Here is a 26,405-nt window from a genome sequence, read left to right on the forward strand (position 1 = left end):
AAAGACATGGGAGCAGCAAAAGGTTTTTTTTTCTCCCTTGGGGTGTTAACTGTGCCCTCTGTCCTGTCGCAGAGACTCTCGAGCACACTTTTTTGTACTGCACCAATGCAGAATTGTTTTGGGCTGAGGTTCGGGCAGTGCTGAGGGTAGACTTATACCCTACATGGTTCGACATGAAATTTCTAAATGCAGGCGAGCATGGACAGAGCCAGTGTGTCGAGATTCTGACTCCCATTGGTTTGCGTGCCATTTGGAACTCCCGAACGGACCACACCTTGGTTCGGGAGCGGGGCAGGCCTGCGTGGCGCCACTTTCTGGAGGAGTTTCGCTACGTATGCTCAATAATAAAAGAAACATGCTTTGAAGAGCATGATCGCTGGGAGGTGCTGGAGTCTTGCCTAAAGTAAATTGGCTTTGATGTTGCCGGTTCCCCTGATAGAAGGCTGCCCAAGGGCCTGTCCCAATGAAAAGGAGCGCATATGGAACTTGCATTGTCATGTCTAAAGAACCCACTGTTTCTGAAAAGTCTTGACTGGTTTTATTATGTAAATAGCCCCATTTTATAAATAAAAACGTCAAACTGGCAAAAAGAAAAAAAAGCAGAGTGGCGCAGTGGAAGCGTGCTGGGCCCATAACCCTGAGGTCCGTGGATCGAAACCACGCTCTGCTACGGCGAATGTTTTTGCCGATGTTCGAGGTTTTTAAATGAACACCAGTTATCGCGATTCTCAATGCTTTTTTTTTAATTAACTTGAAATATTATTCATAATATCTTTTTATGCGTGTATCCGCAGTCTTCTCGAGAGTGTCCTTTGCTTACACCCAAAATCACAGCAGAGTGGCGCTCGATTCCACTTCCGGCCGCCGAAGCGAAAGGACGTGCGATCATGAGTTCCGTTGGAGCGGTTTCAGCGGCCTCATTGGGCCGCGGTAACAGGACCGAGGAAGGAACGCAGGAATACTCCGTTGTTTTGCCACCACTGCCAACTGGGTCAGTTGTTTTAAATACTGTTTTTCTTCACGCCGACATCAAGGGGCGGCCTTACCACGTCGAAGAGTTCCGCGACGCCCTGGTTCGTCTCGCCTTACTGCCTGAGGTTATCGCCCTTGGGGCGTATCAAATGAACCATGTGTGGGCGGTGACCTTCAAAAGCGAGGAGGGCAAAAAGAAGTTTCTGGCCATGTCCGAGCTCGTCGTAAAAGGCCGTCAGTGCATCGTCATCGATCCAAGCAACCAGGACGTACGGATCAAACTGCATTGGCTGCTCTACAACGTCGCTGACGACGACGTGCGGGCAGCTCTGGCTCCGTACGGAAAAGTCGTCGAAGTTGCCAAGGAGAAGTGGCGCGTCGATGGCTGCGGAAGCGTCGGCACAATGACGCGCACGGCGGTCCTCAGTCTCAAGGGAGGCCTGACTGTGGACGACATCCCACACCAGCTGCGGGTCGGCGGCGAGTTGGCCCTCGTCGTGGTGCCAGGTAGGGCCCCTCTCTGCCTGCGATGCCAACGGACGGGACACATCCGCAAGGAGTGTCGCGTCCCCAGGTGCAACGTCTGCCGGCGGTTCGGCCACGAGGGCGCCAAGTGCGTGCGGACGTACGCGGCGGCCACGGCCCCTGTGGGGAGCGACGAGAAATCGGAGCTTCTCATGGACGAGGCCGACGCCGAGGAGGCCGCTGCGGGCTCTGTTGGCACGTCCCCGGGTGCCACGCCTGCGCCCGTGGGCGACGCGGCGACCAGCGTGGACGGCACGGCACAGGGTGCGGACGCGACGCTGAAAGTGGAAAGTGGCGCTGCGGGACTGTTCGGCCGGCGAAGTGACCGCGCTGAGCACCAGGCATGCCAAGGCCCACGACGACGGGAACGTAGAGGCCGTCGGAGATGTGCCCATGGACGACGCCGTGGCCTCTGCAAGTGGCCTGACCACCAAGCGAACCAGGGAAGACGGCGGCATAGACCCCGCCGCGGCAAGCCAGGAGGAGCCGCCCATCAAGACGGTGCCCATCAGGAGAATGCGCATCACCCCGAAACCGAACATTCCCGTGGACGAGAGGAGGGCGGCCAAGCCACCCCCTTGAGTGTGTGAGTCAGAGCCCGATTGGGACCTCGGAGTCTGCGCGACGGGCAGTCAGTCGCCACCACTGCGTCGCGACAGAGCGAAGGGCTGTACGGTCCGAGGTAAGCGCCATACGGTCTGTCTTTTCTTTGAATGGCCATCAACCTAGAGGCAGCCCTACGTTTTGCCACGATTAACGTACGCGGGCTAGCGGCGAGGCGGCGGCAATACCAACTTAGCAGGTTGTTTGCGGACAACGAGCTAGATATTATCGCCGTCCAGGAAACCAAAGTGGAAAGCCAAGAACAGACAGACCGTATGGTGCAGCCTTTTCGAGCTCTCTTTAATGTCTGTGTCTCTCATGCTGTCGGGACGCCGGAAGGGTGCTGTTTCTTTATTCGCAGATCAGTTGGCGCTGTCGAGACGGCTGTAGGCGCGAGCGCTTTTGGCCGCTTCGTTTTTTGTGATTTTTCTTATTCAAATGTTGAATGGCGCGTGATTTGTGCATACGCCCCAAATCGCGAACGCGAACGCAAAGAATTTTTTGAAAGTCTCAGTCTGTACCTCGAATGTAATAGAGCTATTGTTTTTCTGGGTGATTTTAATTGTGTTTGCACTCTAGAAGATCGTTCCGGCCAAGTACGCCTACACGACCAAAGTGCTTTTTGTTTAAACGATATCGTTGGGAAGAACGCTTTAGAAGACGTTGGATACTGCGCGTCTAACGGCAGCGTACAGTTCACACATTTTCAAGGTTATAGTCACGCGCGACTGGATAGGGCGTAAATTTCACTAGACCTTATTCACTTATGCAGCCAATACGCGGTTCAGCATGTTTCTTTTAGTGATCACGCGATGGTTATGTTCACCTTGGGTAACAGAGGTAAAGCAAAAAAATGGAATTGGTCACTATGGAAGTTAAACAGTAGTCTGGTGAAGGACGATGTGTTTAGAGCTGCCGTCAAAGAGTCTTTTAGGACGTTACATGAAAGTGAACAAGCAAGGTGGGGGTAAGGTGGGAACGTTTGAAAGAAGAGGTATAAATGAACGCGATAGAAAGAAGTACTATATTAAACCATCAGAAAACGAGGAAAGAAAACGAGCTGAGGCGCCAATTGAACGTCATTCTAATCGAAGAAAGCTTAAAACCCGGCGAGTTTCAACAGGAAATAAGGAACATAAAGAATCAATTGGAAGTGATCGATGCTGAAAGATACAGGGGGGCCGTTGTGAGGGCGCGATCCGAAAAGTTTTGGTTGAGCGAAATGCCTAATAAGCGTGCGCTGGGCGATGAAAAAAGATACGCGCAGCGAAATGAGATAAAATAAATTTGCTGCCATAACACAGTCACACGTGATAAGAAAGCAGTCGAGCGAGCATTTGTCGAGCATTATCGCAATCTTCTCGGGCAGAGCACACAACAAGGGGAGGGTTTTGATTCGGAATTTTTATCTTTAATGCCCCAACTCGCCGAACACTTCCGCGATAGTTTAGAGACACCGATTAGTGTTCACGAAATTCAGATAGCGATCGACGACCTCAGCACTGGAAAAACACCCGGACCAGATGGTCTTGGCGCCGAATTTTATAAGGAGTTTAAAACTGAGGCCGCGTATGTTCTCCAAAAAGTGCTAATCGAGGCGTACGAAAGCAATAGATTGCCACCGTCATTTTAAGAACACATACAGTACTTATTCCGAAGTCAGACGATCCAGTTAAGCTTTTGTCTGTTGCTTCTTACAGACCGATAAGTTTAGCAAATGTAGATTATAAAGTCTACATGAAAGTTTTAACCACACGATTACAGAGTGTTATCCAATGTCTTGCAGGGCCGCATTAGACTTGCGGCATAAAGGGCCGAACTATTGGCATTAACGTACATGTTGCAAGAAGCATTTTGGAATGTTGTGACGCTCTCAACGGCCGAGTTGCAATGTTGCAGCTCGTCCTAGAGAAAGCTTTTGATCGTGTGTCACATCAGGTGCTTTTTAGTATTTTGGAACATGTAAACGTCGGCTCTGTAAAAATTAAGGGTGTAAAAATGTGGTACCATGGTTGCTCTACATGTTTAGTAGTGAACAAAAGTGTAAGCGAAAAAATCGATGTTCGGTCCTCTGTGCGACAAGGTTGCCTTTTGTCGCCCCTACTCTTTGCCATTTACTTAGAACATTTTTGCTTAAGACTCATCAGTAATCATAATATTCGGGGTTTTAAACTGCACTCTAGCGAGGTGAAAGTCCTATCATACGCGGATGAGATTGCCGTTTTTTGTGTTGACCAAGACAGTTTGCGCGAAGTAGTCAGCACTGCTTCTTCTTATTGTGCGAAATCAGGTAGCCTAATTAACTGGGGGAAATGCACAGGGTTCTGGCACGGGAACTGGGACACAACACCTAAGGTTTTTGTAAATGTTCAGTGGACAACCTTGCCTGCGAGGTATCTCGGCGTGCCGCTAGAGCATTACCGAGATACTGAACCATATTGGAACGACGAAAAAGAGAGGGTGAGAACAAAAACGGGGAATTGGAAGGGCCGGGATTTGTCCATGTTTGCGCGTGCCACTGTTTGCAAACTTTTTCTGACGGCAAAAATATGGTATGTGTTGCAGTTTTTGTCCATGTCGCGCAACAACGTGCAGAGGCTGCACAGAGTGTTCGCAGTCTTCATCTGGGGTTCAACCTTGGAGCGCTCAGCTCGTACGAACTTGTTTCGATCAGTTCGATGTGGTGGGCTAGGCTTGTCTCACTTGTTTATTCGGCAAATTGTATCGAGGTTTATGTTTCTGCGCGATCAGGAAGATATTTTCTTACGCACTGTTATTCAAACGCGATTAAGAAACTTGTTGCCTGAGTTCGTAGTGTCGTCAAGTAACGTCATGTGTTTGAGTGTCCGGGGTTATTTGCGTGAAGTGGTGCTGTCATTCCAGATGTTAAAAATGCGTTTTTCTTTAGAGTATTTGGGTTCGGTTTCATGGAAAAAACTGTATAAGGAATTAGTGGATGTTTTATTGCCAATCCCCCTGTACAGGTCTTTATACCCCAATAGCTCAGGTTTAGACGTTTTGAAAAGAGTTAAAAGAATGCCGGTAAAAACCCACCGTTAAAACGTTTTTCTTTAGATTACACTGCGGCGTCCTGCCAGTTAAGACATGGCTGGAGGAAAAGGGCGTATTTGTACCGTGGTCTACCAATTGTCTCTTATGTAAAAAGCTTGAGACCATAGAACATGTATTCATTGAATGTTGGGATGCCATCTTCCACTGGGACATCCTCCAGCGCACTCTTAAGAAAGAGCTACCCATAACAGCGCAGGGAATTCGCTTCCTGCCCGTTGACAATGACGGCGGGGTTCCCTACGACATGTTTATGGCACTCAGCCTTCACAGTATATGGAAGACGAGGATGGGGGTGCGCCATGCGGACGTGAACGTTCGCACGGTCAGAGAAAACTTTGTTGAAAGTGTGGCCTACATTCGCGAGGTGTATCGGGAGCTACCTGAACCCCCAGACTGGTGGCAGGTCCTTAATGATTTGGTTCTCCTGAAGAGACTTTAATGTAACCACGTCGACAAAGAAGTGATTGAAGTGTTTTAGCATTTTATCTGTACCAAATGCAAAAACAAGCATAAAAAAAAAAGAAAAAAAAAGCAGAGTGGCGCAGTGGAAGCGTGCTGGGCCCATAACTTAGAGGTCCGTGGATCGAAACCACGCTCTGCTACGGCGAATGTTTTTGCCGATGTTCGAGGTTTTTAAATAAACACCAGTTATCGCGATTCTCAATGCTTTTTTTAATTAACTTGAAATATTATTTATAATATCTTTTTATGCATTTATCCGCATTCTTCTCGAGAGTGTCCTCTGCTTACACCAAAAATCACAGCAGAGTGGCGCTCGATTCCACTTCCGGCCGCCGAAGCGAAAGGACGTGTGAGCATGAGCTCCGTCGGAGCGGGTTCAGCGGCCGCTGGCCGCGGTAACAGGAACATGGCTTCTGCCGAACAGGACTACCAAGTTATCCTGCCAACGCTGCCAACAGGTACAACAATTTTGAATACTGCTTTTTTGCACGCCGATGTGACCATGAGGCCATACCGTCTGGAACATTTTCGTGACGCCCTGGTTGGCCTGGCGCTGCTCCCTGAGGTGGTCGCCTTGGGGGCGTACCAGTACAACCACGTTTGGGCCGTCACTTTCAAGAGTGTCGAGGGCAAGAAAAAACTGCTCGCCGCCGGGGACTTCACAGTCAAGGAAGGACGGTGCGTCGTTGTTGACCCAAGCAACCAGGACACGCGGCTGAAGCTCCACTGGCTGCTGCACCACGTCCCAGACGACGAAGTGCGAGTGGCCTTGGCGCCCTACGGAAAGGTGACGGAGGTCGCCAGAGACATGTGGTGGGCCCAGGGGTGCGCCGGCACGTGGTCCACGACGCGCTCGGTGTCCATCAGGCTCAAGGCCGGACTCACCGTGGACTTCCTCCCTCATCAGCTGCGCGTCGCTGGGGACCTGGCGCTCGTGGTTGTACCGGGCAGGGCGCCGCTGTGCCTCCGGTGCCGAGGGAAAGGCCACATTCGTCGAGACTGTCGTGTGCCGCGTCGTGCTCTCTGTCGGCGCTTCGGCCACGAAGACAGCCAATGCATAAGGACGTACGCTAGCGTCACGGGGCCCGTGGGGAATGAGGACACGTCCGAGCTACTCATGGATGTGGTCGAGTCCCAAGAAGCAGCCGGAGGCGAAGGTGGCGAGCCTCCCACAGAAGCGACGCCCACCGAGCTTTTCACCGGGGGCAGAGCCGACAGCGGGAGCGACGGTGAGCGATGCTGTCAGCCTGAGGCGCTGCCTGTGGACGGTACCCCTGCTTCGAAAGGTGTCACAGAGACCGCAGTTTCAGCTGTGGCGGCGACGCCCAGCGAGGAGTCGGAAGCCATGAGTGTCGGGGAGGCAGGCTCCAGCGGCGCAGTCCCCAATCGGGCTCGCGAAGACGTCGACGAAGGTCTAATCGTAAGTGCGGTCCTTCCCGAGGAACCGCCCCGAAAAGCGACTCCTGTGCGTCGGGTAAGCCTCAAGCCTAAGCCCAACATCCCTCCGGAGAGGCGACCACCGGGGACACCGCCCCCGTAGGTGCGATAACCCGTTTTTTGTTGGGCACCTCTTCTCGGACTGGAAACCGACAGGACTTTGAGGGGACGATGTCCTCGTGCCGCCGCTTTGAGGCCCGAACTTTCGGCGAACTCTCTCGTCGGACCCACCGGGCGGCACACCGGGACTGTGAGTCTGACGTCGTTTTTCAGCGACTTGAGCTGTGCACCATGCGGCCGTTTGATCCAGTTTTTGATGGCAGTAAGCCTTGAGACAGTGCTTCGCGTCGCTACGCTGAACGTGCGAGGCCTGGGAGCAAGGCGGCGGCAGTACCAGCTGAGCCGCCTTTTCCTGGAAAACGACCTTGACGTAGTCGCTGTCCAAGAGACAAAGGTGGAAGGCGAAGAGCAAACGGACCGCATGGTGCAGCCTTTCAGATCGTGATACAATGTATGTGTGTGCCACTCCGTTGGTACATCAGGGGGTGTGCTCTTTTTTGCGTAATTCTTTGGGAATTGTGGAAGAAACAGTGATTGTTTGTGAATCAGGCCGCTTGATTGTTTGTGATTTTTCTTTTTCGGGGTTGCAGTGGCGAGCTATCTGCGTTTATGCGCCAAACCGGGTGAGTGATAGGAGATTGTTTTTTGAACGCGTTGAATGTTATCTAAACTGTGAAAGATTTGTTATTTTTTGGGGGTGATTTTAACTGCGTCTGCGCAATAGAAGACAGGGCGCGACAGCTGCCGCTTCGGGACCAGAGTGCTTTATTTTTGAACTCGTTAGTGCGGGAGTGCAATTTAGAGGACGTCGGGTTTGTTTTGTCGAAGACTGATTTTCCCCAGTTTACACACTTCCAACGCGAGAGTCACGCGAGGCTAGACAGAGCTTATATCTCCGCAGCCCTGGTTCCACTGTGCGAAAATTACGAAGCGAAACACGTTTCTTTCAGCGATCATAGCCTGGTAATGTTTTCAATTGGAACGAAGGAAACAAAATCGCAATTCAATTGGGAATGGTAGAAATTTAATGATAAGCTACTGAGAGATGAGATTTTTATGGACGGGGTAAAACAAAGCATTGGGAAATTGCTGGAGGCTGAGTCGGGAAACTCTGTTGAACTGTGGGAGCAGTTTAAAAACGAAGTCAAAGTTAACGCGATTGGAAGATCGTGTATCTTACGCCGCCAGGAAAAGCAAAAAGAAAAAGAGCTACAGTGCCAGTTAGATTTCCTTTTAAGCGTTGAATGTGCACAACCCGGAAAGTTTACTAGAGAAATAAAAGAAGTAAAAAGTAAACTGGAGCGTATCGATGTCGAAAAATATAGAGGAGCCGTGATAAGAGCCCGCGCCGAACGTCTGTGGTTGGGTGAAACGCCGACGAAGCGTTCACTTGGGGATGAGAAAAGATATGCGACGCAAAATGAAATAAAAGAAATAGAGCATGGGCTCCGTGGTGACTCGCGATAAAAAGACCATCGAACGCGCCTTCGTGGAATATTACCAAGATCTTTTGGGTCGCCGCAGACACGTGGAAGAAGGATTTGCCAGCGTCCTTTTGCCCCTCATGCCAAAATTAGATGATGAAATTAAAGCCGGCCTTGAGGCACCGATTAGCGTGACAGAAATAGAGAAGGCTATCGACGAACTGAATCCAGGGAAATCGCCCGATCCCGACGGCTTAGGTGCCGCCTTCTACAAGGCTTTCAAAGCTGATGTGGCTGAGGTCCTGCACCGCACGATAACGGAGGCGTACGATAGAAAAGCAGTGCCTCCATCCTTCCTGAAAACGAATATAGTATTAATCCCCAAAAGTGATGATCCCGCGAAACTGTTGTCTGTTAAGTCCTACCATACCATTAGCCTAACAAACGTAGACTATAAAATCGTCATGAAGGTCTTAGCGCGAAGGCTGCAAGGTGCAATCCAATCTATCGTCGGGCCCCACCAAACATGTGGCATCAAGGGGCGAACGATTGCAACTAACATACACGTAGCAAGAAGTATCTTGGAATGTTGTGATGCTTTCGAAGGTCGCGTAGCCATGTTGCAGCTTGATTTCGAAAAGGCGTTCGATAGAGTAGCACATGACGTCCTTTTTTGTATTTTAGAGCACGTGAACGTTGGGTCTTTATTGTTGGAATGGGTTAAAATGTCCTACGCGGAGTGTTTTGCGAGTGTGATTGTTAATAAGAAAGTTACAGAAAGTTTTCAAGTCCTCTCCTCGGTACGGCAAGGGTGCCCATTATCGCCATTGTTGTTTGCTCTCTATTTAGAGCCTTTTTGTTTAAAACTTCTTTTCAATGAAAGAATACGCGGTTTTAGGCTATTGTCGAGTGAAATCAAGGTACTTTCGTACGCAGACGACGTTGCTGTCTTCTGCGACGACAAAGAAAGTGTTTGCGAGGTAGTCAAAGAAGCACTTAATTTTTGTAAATTTTCGGGCAGTGTTATCAATTGGGATAAATGCGTGGGCTTCTGGCATGGTAGCTGGGAAAGTACACCAGCTGTTTTTGAAAGAGTTACTTGGTCTTGTTTGCCGGGCAGGTACCTCGGAGTGCCGCTTGAGCACTACCGCGATTCTACTGAGTACTGGAGGGAAGAAGTCGAGAGGGCTCGGGATAAAACGGCAAAGTGGGGGGGTCTAAATCTTTCAATGTTTGCCCGCTCCACAGTTTGTAATTTGTTTATCGTGGCTAAAGTCTGGTACGTGCTCCAAGCTTTGTGTATGTCTAGAGTCAGCGTCCAAAAGTTTCACCGAGTTTTCGCAATTTTTGTGTGGGGGTCGGTGTGGGAGCGCACCGGTCGTAGAAATTTGTTCCGCTCTGTGAAAAGTAGCGGACTAGGTCTGGCCCATCTGTTTCTGCGGCAAGTGGTGTCAAGATTTATGTTCCTGCGGGATCAGGAGGATCCTTTTCTGCGCACTGTATTCCAAGTTAGGCTCCGTAATGCATTGTCTGAGTTTGTTGTGTCCTCGAGTGATGTCAGATGTACGCGGGTTCGAGGTTTTCTGCGCGAAGTGATTTTGGCTTTCCATTTTCTCAAGGTTCGATTTTCTTTGGAGTACTTAAGCGAAGTTACACGAAAGCGCCTGTACAAAGACTTAATCGAGGTGGTCTTCCCCGTGCCTTTATATAGGTCTCTTTTCTGTGAGGGCCCGGGCCAGGATGTCCTCAAAAGAGTTAAACGAATGCCAGTAAGGCCAGCCGTGAAGTCTTTCTTTTTTCAGCTGCACACCGTCACGCTTCCCGTTAAGCCCTGGCTTGACGAAAAAGGCATTTTTGTTCCTTGGTCGATTAACTGCCTCTTGTGCCGGAAACTCGAGACTATCGACCATATTTTCTTGGATTGCTGGAATGCGGTATCCCACTGGGACATTATGCAGCGTACTTTAAGAAAGAGTCTCCCAGTGTCACCCTATGGCATCCGCTTTCTTCCTGTAGAAAGTGAAGGGGGCGTTTCCTACGACATGTTGATGGCTTTGGCCCTGCACAGCATGTGGAAATCGAGGATGGCTGTGCGACATGCTGACGTCGATGCTCGCCCCGTGCGGGATTACTTTACCGAGCATATAGTTCACTTAAGAGAATTGTACAGAGCACAGAGTGAACAGCCTGACTGGATTTCAGTGTTAGACAGTCTTGTCGCCCTGAGTTTTTTTTTTTTTTAAACCATGTGCGTCGGCTAGGTCGGGCCGGATGCTTTTAACCTCCCAATTTTTGTGCGATTGTTTAACTACGTTTATGTGCCAAACCGGCAATAAAGAAAAAGAAAGCGGAAGCGTGCGGGGCCCATAACCCAGAGGTCCGTGGATCGAAACCACGCTCTGCTAAGGCGAAAGTTTTTGTCGATGTTCGAGGTTTTTAAATGAACACCAGTTATCGCGATCATTAATATGTTATAATTAACTTCGTTGCCCTCGTAGGCAACGAAAAACAACATGAGGCCATGGCGCGGTAGGAAAAAGTAGCCGCGCACACGAAAGATGCCTGTCCCACTGTGCATGCGGGAGCGCGGACCATTTCTCTTCTCCCCCCCCCCCCCCCCCCCCCCCACAACACCGAAGAGGGCATGAAGATAATACACTTGGAACTCGTGCTACTCCCGGTCGTCTTCACCGCCGTCTCAAGTTGTACCGCGGTAGAGACGGTGTGGAATCTTCCGAGAGGTGGTCCGGATAGTCGTCATCTGGAACCTGCAACACATCTACCTCCTCGGGTTCATAGAAAGCTTTTAGGTCGGCGACATGAATAGACCCGCACACTTCACCAGATTCACAATGCACCAGCTCATAAGACAGGTTGGAGAGCTTGCTACTAACACGGTAGGGGCCATCCCACCTCTTTGCTAAAGAGGCCGTGAAGCCTCTAGCAGCGTCACTCAGCGGATGAGTTCGCCTCAGTACCAGATCTCCTACCTTGAACTGCAGATTTCGCCTCCCCTTCTTGTACTGGTTTGCCTGCTACAGTCTCGAGACGTCGAGGCTCTCTCGAGCTTCACGCAGGTTCTCCGTGAAACGCTTCCGGAGATTTTCTGCGAACTGCGTGGTTGTGCGCTGCATGCTTGCAGGATCTGTGCAAAGGAGGCCGTTTCCCAGGGGAAACACGAGCTCTTTTCCAAAGTTAAGTTGGGCCGGAGTAAAACCCGTGGACCGGTTGATTGTTGCGCGGGTAGCGAATGCCATTTCTGCTAATTTCGCGTCCCAGTCTTTGTGTCGTTCTGTATGCGATACAAGCATCTGCTTCAGGTTACGGTTCACTCTTTCCGTGATATTCGCCTGTGGATGGTATGGCGAAGTCCGTTTGTGCCGTATGCCTAGCGCCTTACACGCATCCACGAACACCTTGCTAACAAAATAAGAAGCGTTGTCTGTAATAAGCGTTGCGGCAAAGCCAAAGCGCGCGAACGTCTCGAGAAGACAGTCCCAGATTTTCTTAGAGTCTAGTTTGCGCAAAGGAAACATTTCGACCCATTTTGTGAAATGGTCGGTCACTACTAGCAAATACTGATTGCCGCGTGGACTACGGGGAAAGGGACCGACAACGTCGCAGGCAACACACTCCCAGAGGTACTTGCTTTCGACCGACTGCATTAAACCTGGTGGTTGGCCACCTCGGGGTTTGCCTTCTGACAAACCGGGCAGCTACGAGCGTACCTCATCACATCCTGCCTCATACCTGGCCACGTTGCAATTTGGGACAACTTTTCGTAAGTTTTGCTCCCACTGCTGTGGCCTGCCAAGGCGGGATCATGCATATATCTTATAAATGACTTACGCAGTTTACGTGGACCGGAATGGCGGGCCGCTGGACCCATCGTCCGCCTGGGGGATGTATCGCAGCAGGATGCCGTCGCTGCTGAGCAGGTATGAGTCCAAGTCTCTGGGATTCCCAGCGTCGGCTGAGTTTTCTTCTGCCAGCTGGTGCATCACCTTGTGACAAAGTCCATCGGACAGCTGGGCCGCTCGGAGCTCCTCTCTGCTCACCAGGGTTCCCCACCGCGACTCTGGTGTGATGGGCGCCGCATTGGCCAGTGCCACCAAGTCGGGATCCACCTGCATTTCCTGCCCGAGAAGTGGAGCACGGGACAACGCATCTGCAACGTGGTTAGCCACTCCACGCTTGTACTCGATTGTGTATTTGTAGCGCTGGAGCGAAAGGGCCCATCGAGCGAGTCGTCCTGCAGGGTTTTGAAGCCCTTTGAGCCACGAGAGAGCCATGTGGTCAGTTTGAATGCTAAACGAAGCGCCGTCAAGGCACATGTCAAACTTATTAAGCGCAAAAATAATTGCCAGGCACTCTTTTTCGGTTGTTGAGTAGTTTCGCTCCGCTCCGGTTAACGTATGACTGGCGAAAGCTACGGGACGAAGAACGCTGTCATGTTCCTGCAGAAGGACTGCTCCTAATCCGTAATCGCTTGCGTCGGTCTGCAAGACGAACGGACGATTCAAGTCGGGCAGGTTTAAACACGCGTTTTCAGTCACATCCCTTGAAAGACACGCGAATGCGGTTTGCTGCTCTTGCCCCCAGCAACATTTCGTTTTTTTGCTGAGCAATCGGTTCAGAGGTTCAGTTATCTCAGCGCATTGCGGAATAAAATCTCTATAAAACACAATCATTCCGAGATATCCCTGTAGGCTTTTGACGTCATAAGGGGGTGGGTACTCCGTTATTGCGCGCAGCTTATCTTCATTCGGCCGCAGCGTTCCGTTATCCACAACAAATCCGAGAAGGTTGATTACAGACGATGCCAACTGGACTTTATCTGGATGAATCGTAAGGCCGGCTTGACGCATTCGTTCGAGTATGATCTGAAGGTGCACGAGATGCTCCTCGAATGTTCGTGAAAAGACCACTACGTCATCCATGTACGCCATCGCAAACTCGTACTTCGCGTCACCGAGGGCAACGTCCATTAGGCGTTGAAAGCTGGCGGGAGAGTTGGACAAACCAAAGGGAAGGCGAGTGAATTCGAACAACCCCCTATGGCAAATGAATGCGGTCTTCTTTACATCAGCCGGATGAACTTCGATTTGAAGAAATCCGCGGCTGCAATCGAGGGTTGTGAAAACAGTCGCGTTTCCAAGGGCATACATTACTGAGGAAATACTAGGAAACGGGTAACTGTCTCTGACTGACACTTCATTTAGGCGCCTGTAATCAACACAAAGCCTTGCTGTGCCGTCCTTCTTTGGAGCAAGGACTACCGGGGAAGCCCACGGGCTTTTTGACTGACGTACTGCGCCTGTGTCGATCATTTCCAATAGCGCCGCATCAAGAAGTTCGTGTTTGTGAGCACTTATGGGTCTCGGATTGCACCTCCGGGGAGGTGCATCCTTGGTTTCGATGCGGTGCTGTAGGAGATCGGTTTTCCCAGGTCTTTCCGTGAACATCGGCGAGAAGGGTTCCAGCAGTTGCTGGAGCTGCTTCTCTTTGTCTTCACCGGAACACTTTTGCACGGCTTTGAGCACGCTGTCTGGAAGTAAAGGCATCTGCCCGGCAAAGTTTAACGGGAACGCTTGGCCGCGAATACAATCTTGCCGTCTGGTAAACGGCGTTAATTTCATTTCGCCACCCAACCAATATCCAGCTTGGGCAAAGTCGAGCAAAACCCGCTCCGCTGCAATAAAATCTCTACCCAGGATCATGGGCACCGGCAGTTCTGGGAGGTATACGAACCGTTGTCTTCGTTTTCTACCATGAAAGGAAATTCGTAACCTGACTGCGCCGGCAGCAGGCAGTACGGACCCCGATGCTACTTGCAATTTCACGTTTGCTGACCGAAGATGTATCTTTGTCTTGTTACATTCCGCAAATACAGCATCCCCAATAAGCGATATGTTTGCTCCAGTATCTAAAAGAGCGGCTACTGGTATACCTAGTACATTCACAGTCATACGAGGTTCAAGAGACTTGGGTGTAGATTCGATTCTACTCACAGCTGGGATGAGCACTGTCGGTTCCTCGTTTAGTGAGGTTGTTCCTACCTCCGTCGACTGGTGCGAGTCCATTAGCGGCCGGCCATCCAGAGCGACCATCCTTGGTGTTGAGAACTTCAAAGCGGCTCTGACGCTGGGGATCGGGCCGGCCTTTGGCTGAAAGGGAATCGCATTAGGGTCCAACTCAAATGCAGTTGCTTCGGGTAGCGTAGGACCGGGAACAGTGGAAGCTGTTCGCCCGGGGATCAGTGCAAAGGCAGACGCGCTGGGAGTCTCATGACCGAGAATGTTGTTAGCTGGCCGCCCGGGTGTCACTGCAACAGCAGGCACGCCGGGAGTCTCAAGACCGCGAACGGTATGGGCTGGGCGCTCGGGTGTCGGTGTGAAAGCCGACACGCCGGGAGTCTCATGACGGGGAGTATTGTGAGCTGGCCGCCCGGGTGTCACTGCAACAGCAGGCACGCCGGGAGTCTCAAGACCGCGAACGGCGTGAGCTGGGCGCCCGGGTGTCGGTGTGAAAGCCGACACGCCGGGAGTCTCACGGCGAAGAGTGTTATGAGCTAGCCGCCCGGGTGTCTGTGCAAAAGGAGACACGCCGGGAGTCTCAAGACCACGAGCGGTGTGAGCTGGGCGGCCGGGTGTCGGTGTGAAAGCCGACACGCCGGGAGTCTCATGACGGAGAGTGTTGTGAGCTGGCCGCCCGGGTGTCACTGCAACAGCAGGCACGCCGGGAGTCTCAAGACCGCGAACGGTGTGAGCTGGGCGCCCAGGTGTCGGTGTGAAAGCCGACACGCCGGGAGTCTCACGGCGAAGAGTGTTATGAGCTAGCCGCCCGGGTGTCTGTGCAAAAGTAGACACGCCGGGAGTCTCAAGACCGCGAACGGTGTGAGCTGGGCGCCCAGGTGTCGGTGTGAAAGCCGACACGCCGGGAGTCTCATGACGGAGAGTGTTGTGAGCTGGCCGCCCGGGTGTCACTGCAACAGCAGGCACGCCGGGAGTCTCAAGACCGCGAAGGGTGTGAGCTGGGCGCCCGGGTGTCGGTGTGAAAGCCGACACGCCGGGAGTATCACGACGAAGAGTGAAAGTGTTATGAGCTGGCCGCCCGGTTGTCGATGCGAGAGCAGACACGCCGGGAGTCTCAAGACCGCGAACGGTGTGAGCTGGGCGCCCGGTTGTCGACGCGAACGCGGACACGCCGGGAGTCTCATGACGGAACGTGTTGTGAGCCGGCCGCCCGGTTGTCGATGCACGAGCAGACACGCCGGGAGTCTCAACACCGCGAACGGTGTGAGCTGGGCGCCCGGGTGTCCATGGAAAATCGGACACGCCGGGAGTCTCAGAACGAGGAGTGTTATGAGGAAGAAAAAGTGATGGAGGGCCACCGAGGGTCGATAGAAAAGCGTCAGTCCCCGGAGCCCGTGTGAGCCTCCGGGAGGCCCGGAGGCGGCTGCGGCGACTCGATCTCGTGGATTGTGTTTTTGACGCGGCCGGCGGAGAGTAGAAATTTCTTACCACCGCCGGCCGTAGCCGTTTCCCTGTGTCTGAGGCGGCCGCTGCCGTTCGCAGCAGTCCCGGTGTATGTGTCCTGGCTGGTCGCATCGAAAACAACGGGGCGTGACCCGCCCGTCGGCTTCGTGCGGTGTCCCGCTCTCTTTTGCCTCTCCCAAGCTCCGCGTTACCGGTCCAGAGGACAAGAACTCATCTTGACCAATGGAGGGGCTGTAGCGTTGTGATTGCGTGCCTTCGTAACCGCTGCACCTCCGTGATTCGTATGCACGAGGATCTAGGGTTCGTGATTCGCATGCACAAGAATCTGGGGTTCGGGGGACGGGCGCCTGATTGGAATCGTCTTGTTCTCTCTCGACTCTATGTGCACGTGCGTTTCCAGACCACGCAAATGATGGTTCCAGAGTCATGTTCTGCGGTGGAGGGGGTCGGTATCTTAGTTCCGCGAGGATGTCGGCCTGGATGGTGATCGCCCCCAGTGCCATCTCGTCTAAATTCGTAAAGGTACGTCCCCTGACGTGGGGATGGAAACGCGGGTGGCTTTGGCGGATGGCGCGTTGTACTTTCTCCGCGTCCGGTGCCGCGGCGTCGGCGATATCGTACAGGCCCTGGAGAGCCCTTACAAACTCAATAAGTGACTCTTCCGGGTGCTGTGTGCGCGCGCGCAGCTCGTCCTTAATCCGCACGCTGTAATCCGGAGGCAGGAACTCCGTCCTAAATCGTGCCTCAAAATCTGACATACTTGTGAATTTAGTTTGTCTTTGCCTCCACAGTGCTGCACTGTCTGTCAGTGCAACCGGCAAAAGGCGGGTGAGGATGGATTCGTCGTCAATTCCCGACGCAGCTTGGTAGTCCCGCAGTTCCGAAACGAACATCGCAACTGACTTTCTATCTGCGTACCCCGAAAAAACCGGAACGCTAAGCGAGAGCCTTAGGAAGTCCCTGGGGGGCGTACTTCCAGCAGGAGTGGGTCTTGAGCGCATCATCTGCTCTCGTTGTATGTTAAGAAGCATGGTCATGGCCACTCTTAGTTCTGCTAGACCACACTTTAATGATGCGTCTACCGGGACTGAGACTGCAGGCTTAGCGTCTGGTTTTATGTCACCGGTGGCGTTATCCGCGAGAGCACCGAGCGTCAAAAGGTCGTCCTCACTCACGTTTCTGTCGGCGTCCTCTGTAGACGGCATCGTGTAGTAGTGGAGACTTGCGCAGTTCGATGAACGTGGGCTTGCGAAGAAACGCCCCCTCAACTTTGGGCAAACTCAGGAACGCAAAATTGACTATGTAAAACGTAAGAACGAACCCAGTTTGCTGTCATCCTCCCAGACGAGCAGCATATCACATCTGGGCGCCAGTGTGGGATTTCCCTTGCTGCTACCCGTCTCGGCGAATGACACAGCACACCGGTTCAACAACACGTAAACATTTAATGACCGGTATCGCCTGCGCCGCGATCCCAACAGCCCCCGCGCATCCGCTGCGACGGCCTTTTATCAGCGGCGGAGCGCCGCTCGCGTGGCCAGTTGGCCTTGGCCCCCTCGTGGTCAAGATGACAACTTATGATTGTCGGAGGGGCAGCCTGGACCAACCGCTTGGAATCGCCAGGTTGCCCGCAACTTGAAATATTATTTATATCTTTTTGTGCGTGTATCCGCATTCTTCTCGAGAGTGTCCTCTGCTTACACCCAAAATCACAGCAGAGCGGCGCAGTGGAAGTGTGCCGGGCCCATAACCCAGGCTTCCGTGGATCGAAACCACGCTCTGCTACGGCGAATGTTTTTGCCGATGTTCGAGGTTTTTAAATGAACACCAGTTATCGCGATTCTTAATATTTTTTTTTAATTAACTTGAAATATTATTTATAATATCGTTTTATGCATGTATCGGCATTCTTCTCGAGAGTATCCTCTGCTTACACCCAAAATCACAGCAGAGTGGCGCAGTATTCCACTTCCGGCCGCCGAAGCGAAAGGACGTGTGATCATGAGCTCCGTCAGAGCGGTTTCAGCGGCCTCATTGGGCCAAGGCAACAAGACCGAGGAAGGAACGCAGGAGTACTTCGTTGTTTTGCCACCACTGCCAACAGGGTCAGTTGTTTTAAATACTGTTTTTCTTCACGCCGACATCAAGGGGCGGCCTTACCGCGTCGAAGGGTTCCGCGACGCCCTGGTTCGTCTCGCATTACTGCCCGAGGTTATCGCCCTTGGGGCGTATCAAATGAACCATGTGTGGGCGGTGACCTTCAAGAGCCAGGGGGGCAAAAAGAAGTTGCTGGCCGTGTCCGAGCTCGTCGTAAAGGGCCGTCGGTGCATCGTCATCGATCCAAGCAACCAGGGCGTACGGATCAAACTGCATTGGCTGCTCTACAACGTCGCTGACGACGACGTGCGGGCAGCTCTGGCTCCGTACGGAAAAGTCGTCGAAGTTGCCAAGGAGAAGTGGCGCGTCGATGGCTGCGGAAGCGTCGGCACAATGACGCGCACGGCGGTCCTCCGTCTCAAGGGAGGCGTGACTGTGGACGACATCCCACACCAGCTGCGGGACGGCGGCGAGTTGGCCCTCGTCGTGGTGCTAGGTAGGGCCCCTCTCTGCCTGCAATGCCAACGGACGGGACACATCAGCAAGGAGTATCGCGTCCCCAGGTGCAACGTCTGCCGGCGGTTCGGCCACGAAGGCGCCCAGTGCGTGCGGACGTACGCGGCGGCCACGGCCCCTGTGGGGACCGACGAGAAATCGGAGCTTCTCATGGACGAGGCCGACGCCGAGGAGGCCGCTGCGGGCTCTGTTGGCACGTTCCCGGGTGCCACGCCTGCGCCCGTGGGCGACGCGGCGACCAGCATGGACGTCACGGCACAGGGCGCGGACGCGACGCTGAAAGCGGAGCAGCGGGACTGTTCGGCCGGCGAAGTAACCACGCCGAGCACCAGGCATGCCAAGGCCCCCGACGACGGGAACGCAGAGGCCGTCGGAGATGTACCCATGGACGACGCCGTGGCCTCTGCAAGTGGCCTGACCACGAAGCGAACCCGGGAAGACGGCGGCATGGACCCCGCCGCGGCAAGCCAGGATGAGCCGCCCATCAAGACGGTGCCCATCAGGAGAATTCGCATCACCCCGAAACCGAACATTCGAGTGGACGATAGGAGGGCGGCCGAACCACCCCCTTGAGTGTGTGGGACAAAGCCCGATTGGGACCTCGGAGTCTGCGCGACGGGCAGTCAGTCGCCACCACTGCGTCGCGACAGAGCGAAGGCTGTACGGTCCGAGGTAAGCGCCATACGGTCTGTCTTTTCTTTGAATGGCCATCATCCTAGAGGCAGCCCTACGTTTTGTCACGATTAACGTACGCGGGCTAGCGGCGAGGCGGCGGCAATACCAACTTAGCAGGTTGTTTGCGGACAACGAGCTAGATATCATCACCGTCCAGGAAACCAAAGTGGAAAGCCAAGAACAGACAGACCGTATGGTGCAGCCTTTTCGAGCTCTCTTTAACGTCTGTGTCTCTCACGCTGTCGGGACGTCGGGAGGGTGCAGTCTGTTTATTCGCAGATCAGTTGGCGCTGTCGAGACGGCTGTAGGCGCGAGCGCTTTTGGCCGCTTCGTGTTTTGTGATTTTTCTTATTCAAATGTTGAATGGCGCGTAGTTTGTGCATACGCCCCAAATCGTGAACGCGAACGCAAAGCATTTTTTGAAAGTCTCAGTCCGTACCTCGAATGTAATAGAGCTATTGTTTTTCTGGGTGATTTTAATTGTGTTTGCACTCTAGAAGATCGTTCCGGCCAAGTACGCCTACGCGACCAAAGTGCTTTTTATTTAAACGATATCGTTGCGAAGAACGCTTTAGAAGACGTTGGTTACTGCGCGTCTAACGGCAACGTACAGTTCACACATTTTCAAGGTTATAGTAACGCGCGACTGGATAGGGCGTAAATTTCACTAGACCGTATTCACTTATGCAGCCAATACGCGGTTCAGCATGTTTCTTTTAGTGATCACGCGATGGTTATGTTCACCTTGGGTAACAGAGGTAAAGCAAAAAAATGGAATTGGTCACTATGGAAGTTAAACAGTAGTCTGGTGAAGGACGAAGTGTTTAGAGCTGCCGTCAAAGAGCCTTTTAGGACGTTACATGAAAGTGAACAAGCAAGGTGGGGGGTGAGGTGGGAACTTTTGAAAGAAGAGGTAAAAATGAACGCGATAGAAAGAAGTACTATATTAAACCATCAGAAAACGAAGAAAGAGAACGAGCTGAGGCGCCAATTGAACGTCATTCTAATCTAAAAAAGCTTAAAACCCGGCTAGTTTCAACATGAAATAAGGAACATAAAGAATCAATTGGAAGTGATCGATGCTGAAAGATACAGGGGGGCCGTTGTGAGGGCACGATCCGAAAAGCTTTGGTTGAGCGAAATGCCCCATAAGCGTGCGCTGGGCGATGAAAAAAGATACGCGCAGCGACCTTGACAAGCCCCCTCCGTGGAAGCTCCCCCTGCTACCGACGTTTGACCTTCCTTCCCCCGTATGTATATGCCGTAGAGAGGTGGCAGAAATTTCGCGAATGGACTGAGTATTGTTCATGGGTTTTGTAACTCGCAAATTTGTATTTCTATTTCGTGACAATGGCTACTAACGCTTCGTTCTTGTTTGGTGATGTTGACGATACTTTTAGTTCGCAGTCAAAATGCAGTTATTATGATTCGGATTCTTTTAAGCACTTTAATCAACTCCGCGATAAAAGACAATTTTCTTTGTTTCATTTGAATGCGCGAAGTTTAAGAAATAAACACGAAGGTGTATATGTTACTCGATCAGTTAAACCATAATTTTGATATTTTAGCTTTTACTGAAACCTGGTTTTCAAACGACTACGATGTCGTTCACTTCGCGGGATATGGGTGCACGTCAATATCCCGGGACAATATGAAGGGAGGGGGTGTGGCGCTGTACGTAAAGGAACACCTAGATATAGATGTCGTGTCAGAATTCTCTATAATTAACTCCCATTATGAGTCCCTCATGGTAAAGTGTGCAGGTACCATAGTTGTCGTTGTGTATAGTAGCCACGTTTCTGGAATTCCTGGAAAATATGCTGGAATGGTGCGCCCAAATCGGTGAACATGCTATTATTTGTGGTGACTTTAATATAGATGTGTTATCAGCAGATCCAGCCAAACAAAGGCTTCTTGATGTTTTTCATTCTTTTGGTCATGAAAATGTAATTCATGTCCCAACCAGGGTGACGGAAATGTCTCAGACCTTGCTTGACCTGTGCTTTACAAACTATCAGGTGAATGAGCTAGAGGCGGGTGTTCTGCTATCGGATCTAAGTGACCATTTACCTATTTTATTTTTTTACCCCCTTGTTCAACACAACGTAAAGAACCCACAAGTCATGCACCCATTATGTATAGGGTCATTAACGATAAAAATATTACGTTGTTTCAAATTTTAGTCGAGGAGGAAAACTGGAGCTTCGTTGTTCGGTTGGATGATCCCGTTGCAGCATACGACTTATTTTCTACAAGAATTAAGATACTATATGATCAAGCGTTTCAAATGGTTCCATTTAAAAGGAACAGGAAGTCTAGAAAGCCTTGGATTGATGCCGCACTTCTTAGGAGAATAAAAGAACGAGATAAGCTCTTCGCCCTTTTTATAAAAACAAAACATCCGGATTATCTAGCTGAATTTAAAAAGAGCAGAAATAAACTAGGCGCTGATATTAAACGAGCACGAAATGTGTATCATGAAAATAAGTTCGCAGATATATATAATAACCCCAGAAAAGTGTGGAAAAATGTAAACGACCGACTTTCTAAAAACGAAAGAAAAAATATTTCTGAGCTTATATTTGAAGGCATGTCCTGTACAGGGGCTAAGCTTGCTGATAAATTTAATGCCCACTTTTAGATGTCCGGTGCTTCCCCTGGCAATGTCATTAGTAGTTGTGATTACGAATCTTACATCTCACCGGGTATTGAGAGTTCAATATTTTTGTTTCCTACTACTGAAACCGAGGTATACAGCCTAATACGCAAACTTAAGAATAACAGTGCTTGTGGTGAAGATGGTATAAAATCTCAGCCTATAAAATCAGTTTCTCACTTAATTAGTGGGCCAATCTCACATATATGTAATCTAATTCTGATTACCGGCATATTTCCCGATAAATTAAAGATAGAAAGAGTGTCGGTGATTCACAAAGGAGGTGATAAAAATGACCTAAATAACTACAGACCAATCTCCGTTCTTCCCATTTTTTCCAAACTCATAGAAGGAGCCATTAATGCACGACTAATAAATTTTTTTAAACAAAATAATGTTATAGCTGAGCAACAGTACGGCTTTCAGAAGCAAAAATCGTCTGAATTGGCGCTGCTAAGCATCAAAAATAAAATAATTCACAATTTCGAGCAGAAGTTATATACAGTAGGAGTGTTTCTTGACTTCAAAAAGGCGTTTGATTCAATCAAGCATCATATTCTTTTGGGAAAATTGTCCAAATATGGAATTAAAGAAATCTCACTTAGTTTAATAAAAAGCTATTTATCGAATCGTTCACAATATACAGACATAAATCACGCGAGGTCAAATATGGGTAAAATAGAATACGGTGTCCCGCAAGGGTCCATTCTTGGCCCTCTCTTATTTTTAATCTACATAAATGACATTATAAGAATACCTCAAACACCAGATATAATTTTATATGCTGATGACACAAACATATTTTTTTCTGGAAGAAGCCTAGAAGTACTTGAGCACGAAACGAACGCATGGCTTGAAAATTTATCATCGTGGCTTAGAGCAAACCAAATTCAATTAAACACGAAAAAAAACAAAGTATATTATATTTCGACCACGAAATAAATGTATTCAGCAGGAGATTCAAATTCTATTTGAAAGCGAAATCATCGAGCGTGTTATATCACATAGGTTCTTGGGTGTTATGTTTCATGAAACTCTAAATTGGTCTTTCCATGTGCAGAGAATAAGAACGGAAATCTCACGCTCTATCGGGATTATCTATAGACTTAAAAATGTGCTGCCTCACTGGGTAAAAAATCAACTATATTACACCTTAGTTCATTCACGTCTTCACTACTGTCTCCTTGTATGGGGGACCACAGTAAAAACAAATATAGAAACCCTGCACAAATTACAGAAAAAGGCGCTGCGCTTGGTCGAAAATGCCCCGTACCGGAGTCACTCTGCTCCGCTCTTTAGAAAGCACCAAATATTAACTATTCAAAATGTTATAAATAAAAAATCATCTTTATTAATCTATAATCAAATCAAATTAGAACCAACTGTCTTTTTCAGTACATATCTTTGGACAGATCATCCCAACAATTTTCGGCACACCAGCTACAGAGGGCAAAAAATACGCACAAACTATGGCATACAAAAACTAGATTATCAAATACCTGTACTTCTGAATGACCACCCTGATCTCATGACCATTATTTTGGGAAGTATGTCTATACAAGCTTTAAAGAAAAACATAAATGTCTATCTATTGTCCCTTCAAAAATAACATGTTTTTTTTTCTTTTTTTTGTGTGCGCGTATATTGTTTTTTGTGCAACATCTCTTTGTAGAGACGGCTGACTGGCTGCACTATGTTGCTGTTTTTGTGGCCCCTTTGTTTGTCATGTTTGTGCAGGCATAAAAATTTATGTGCCTCGTTGTTGCGTGTCTTACGTGGGGGAGAGTCTGGTTTTAGTTCATTGTTTTCTCTTTGTATACAGTGTTCTGTACCACTTATGGGATTTTATGTTTGATCTTTCATGATCAAGTAGTTTTCGTCATCTAAGTCTCATTTTGTCTGGCCGTGGAGATGGCGGGGGGCTGTCGCCTTGTCAGGCATGTCCATGCCTTTTGTGACGGCCCCCCAGACAGCTGTATTCCTCGACGGTTGTCTAAATAAACTTTGATTTGATTTGATTTGAAATGAGAAAAAAATATTTGCTGCCATAACACAGTCACACGTGATAAGAAAGCAATCGAGCGGGCATTTGTCGAGCATTATCGCAATCTTCTCGGGCAGAGCACACAACAAGGGGAGGGTTTTGATTCGGAATGTTTATCTTTGATGCCCCAACTCGACGAACACATCCGTGATAGTTTAGAGACACCGATTAGTGTTCACGAAATTCAGATAGCCATCGACGACCTCAGCACTGGAAAAACACCCGGACCAGATGGTCTTGGCGCCGAATTTTATAAGGAGTTTAAAACTGAGGCCGCGTATGTTCTCCAAAAAGTGCTAGTCGAGGTGTGCGAAAACAATAGATTGCCACCGTCATTTTTAAGAACACATACAGTACTTATTCCGAAGTCAGACGATCCAGTTAAGCTTTTGTCTGTTGCTTCTTACAGACCGATAAGTTTAGCAAATGTTGATTATAAAATCTATATAAAAGTTTTAACCACACAATTACAGGGTGTTATCCAATGTCTTGTAGGGTCGCATCAGACTTGCGGCATAGAGGGCCGAACTATTGGCACTAACGTACATGTTGCAAGAAGCATTTTGGAATGTTGTGACGCTCTCGACGGCCGAGTTGCAATGTTGCAGCTCGACCTAGAGAAAGCTTTTGATCGTGTGTCACATCAGGTGCTTTTTAGTATTTTGGAACATGTAAACGTCGGCTCTGTAATAATTAAGGGTGTAAAAATGTCGTACCATGGTTGCTCTACATGTTTAATAGTGAACAAACGTGTAAGCAAAAAAATCGAAGTTCGGTCCTCTGTGCGACAAGGTTGCCCTTTGTCGCCCCTACTCGTTGTCATTTACTTAGAACCTTTTTACTTAACTCATCAGTAATCATAATATTCGGGGTTTTAAACTGCACGCTAGCGAGGTGAAAGTCCTTTCACACGCGGATGATATTGCTGTTTTTTGTGTTGACGAAGACAGTTTGCGCGAAGTAGTCAGTACTGCTTCTTATTGTGGGAAATCAGGTAGCTCAATTAACTGGGGAAATGCACAGGGTTCTGGCACGGGAACTGGGACACAACACCTAAGGTTTTTGTAAATGTTCTGTGGACAACCTTGCCTGCGAGGTATCTCGGCGTGCCACTAGAGCATTACCGTGATACTGAACCACATTGGAACGACGAGAAAGAGAGGGTGAGAACAAAAACGGAGAATTGGAAGGGCCGGGATTTGTCCATGTTTGCGCGTGCCACTGTCTGTAACCTTTTTCTGACGGCAAAAATATGGTATGTGTTGCAGTTTTTGTCCATGTCGCGCATCAACGTGCAGAGGCTGCACAGAGTGTTCGCAGTCTTCGTCTGGGGTTCAACCTGGGAGCGCTCAGCTCGTACGAACTTGTTTCGATCAGTTCGATGTGGTGGGCTAGGCTTGTCTCACTTGTTTATTCGGCAAATTGTATCGAGGTTTATGTTTCTGCGCGATCAGGAAGATATTTTCTCACGCACTGTTATTAAGACGCGATTAAGAAACTTGTTGCCTGAGTTTGTAGTGTCGTCAAGTAACGTCATGTGTTTGAGTGTCCGGGGTTATTTGCGTGAAGTGGTGCTGTCATTCCAGATGTTAAAAGTGCGTTTTTCTTTAGAGTATTTGAGTTCGGTTTCACGGAAAAAACTGTATAAGGAATTAGTGGATGTTTTATTGCCAATCCCCCTGTACAGGTCTTTATACCCCAATAGCCCAGGTTTACACGTTTTGAAAATTAAGAGTTAAAAGAATGCCGGTAAAACCCACCGTTAAATCGCTTTTCTTTAGATTACACGGCGGCGAGCTGCCAGTTAAGACATGGCTGGAGGAATAGGGCTTATTTGTACCGTGGTCCCCCAATTGTCTCTTGTGTAAAAAGCCTGAGACCATAGAACATGTATTCATTGAATGTTGGGATGCCATCTTCCACTGGGACATCCTCCAGCGCAGTCTTAAGAAAGAGCTACCCATAACAGCGCAGGAAATTCGCTTCCTGCCCGTAGAGAATAACGGCGAGGTTCCCTACGACATGTTTATGGCACTCAGCCTTCACTGTATATGGAACGCGAGGATGGAGGTGCGCCATGCGGACGTGAACGTTCGCACGGTCAGAGAACACTTTGTTGAAAGTGTGGCCTACATTTGCGAGGTGTATCGGGCGCTACCTGAACCCCCAGACTGGTGGCAGGTCCTGAATGATTTGGTTCGCCTGAAGAGATTTTAATGTAACCACGTCGACAAAGAAGTGATTGACGTGTTTTAGCATTTTATCTGTACCAAATGCAAAAACAGGAAATAAAAAAAAAATAATAAAAAAACGAGTAGCGCAGTGGAAGCGTGCTGGGCACATAACCCAGAGGTCCGTGGATC

The 26,405-nt window shown here is 49.8% G+C and overlaps 1 protein-coding gene, 1 non-coding gene and 1 pseudogene across 2 annotated transcripts; all 3 read left to right on the forward strand.

Annotated features, from left to right (window-relative positions):
- Positions 1-598: 598 nt before the first annotated feature.
- Trnam-cau lies at positions 599-670 on the forward strand. Its single transcript has one exon. It is a non-coding gene; the product is annotated as a tRNA-Met (tRNA).
- Positions 671-5,989: 5,319 nt separating this feature from the next.
- LOC121047187 lies at positions 5,990-7,125 on the forward strand. The gene is made up of 2 exons (XM_042290300.1): positions 5,990-6,863; positions 7,076-7,125. The coding sequence occupies exons 1-2, from the start codon at positions 5,990-5,992 to the stop codon at positions 7,123-7,125; spliced, it is 924 nt and encodes a 307-aa protein (XP_042146234.1).
- Positions 7,126-25,212: 18,087 nt separating this feature from the next.
- On the forward strand, positions 25,213-26,187 carry LOC121835967 (annotated as a pseudogene).
- The last annotated feature ends 218 nt before the right edge of the window (positions 26,188-26,405 follow it).

This window comes from Ixodes scapularis, unplaced genomic scaffold (genome assembly GCF_016920785.2).
Source record: "Ixodes scapularis isolate PalLabHiFi unplaced genomic scaffold, ASM1692078v2 PGA_scaffold1__304_contigs__length_218370807, whole genome shotgun sequence".
Taxonomy (NCBI): domain Eukaryota; kingdom Metazoa; phylum Arthropoda; class Arachnida; order Ixodida; family Ixodidae; genus Ixodes; species Ixodes scapularis.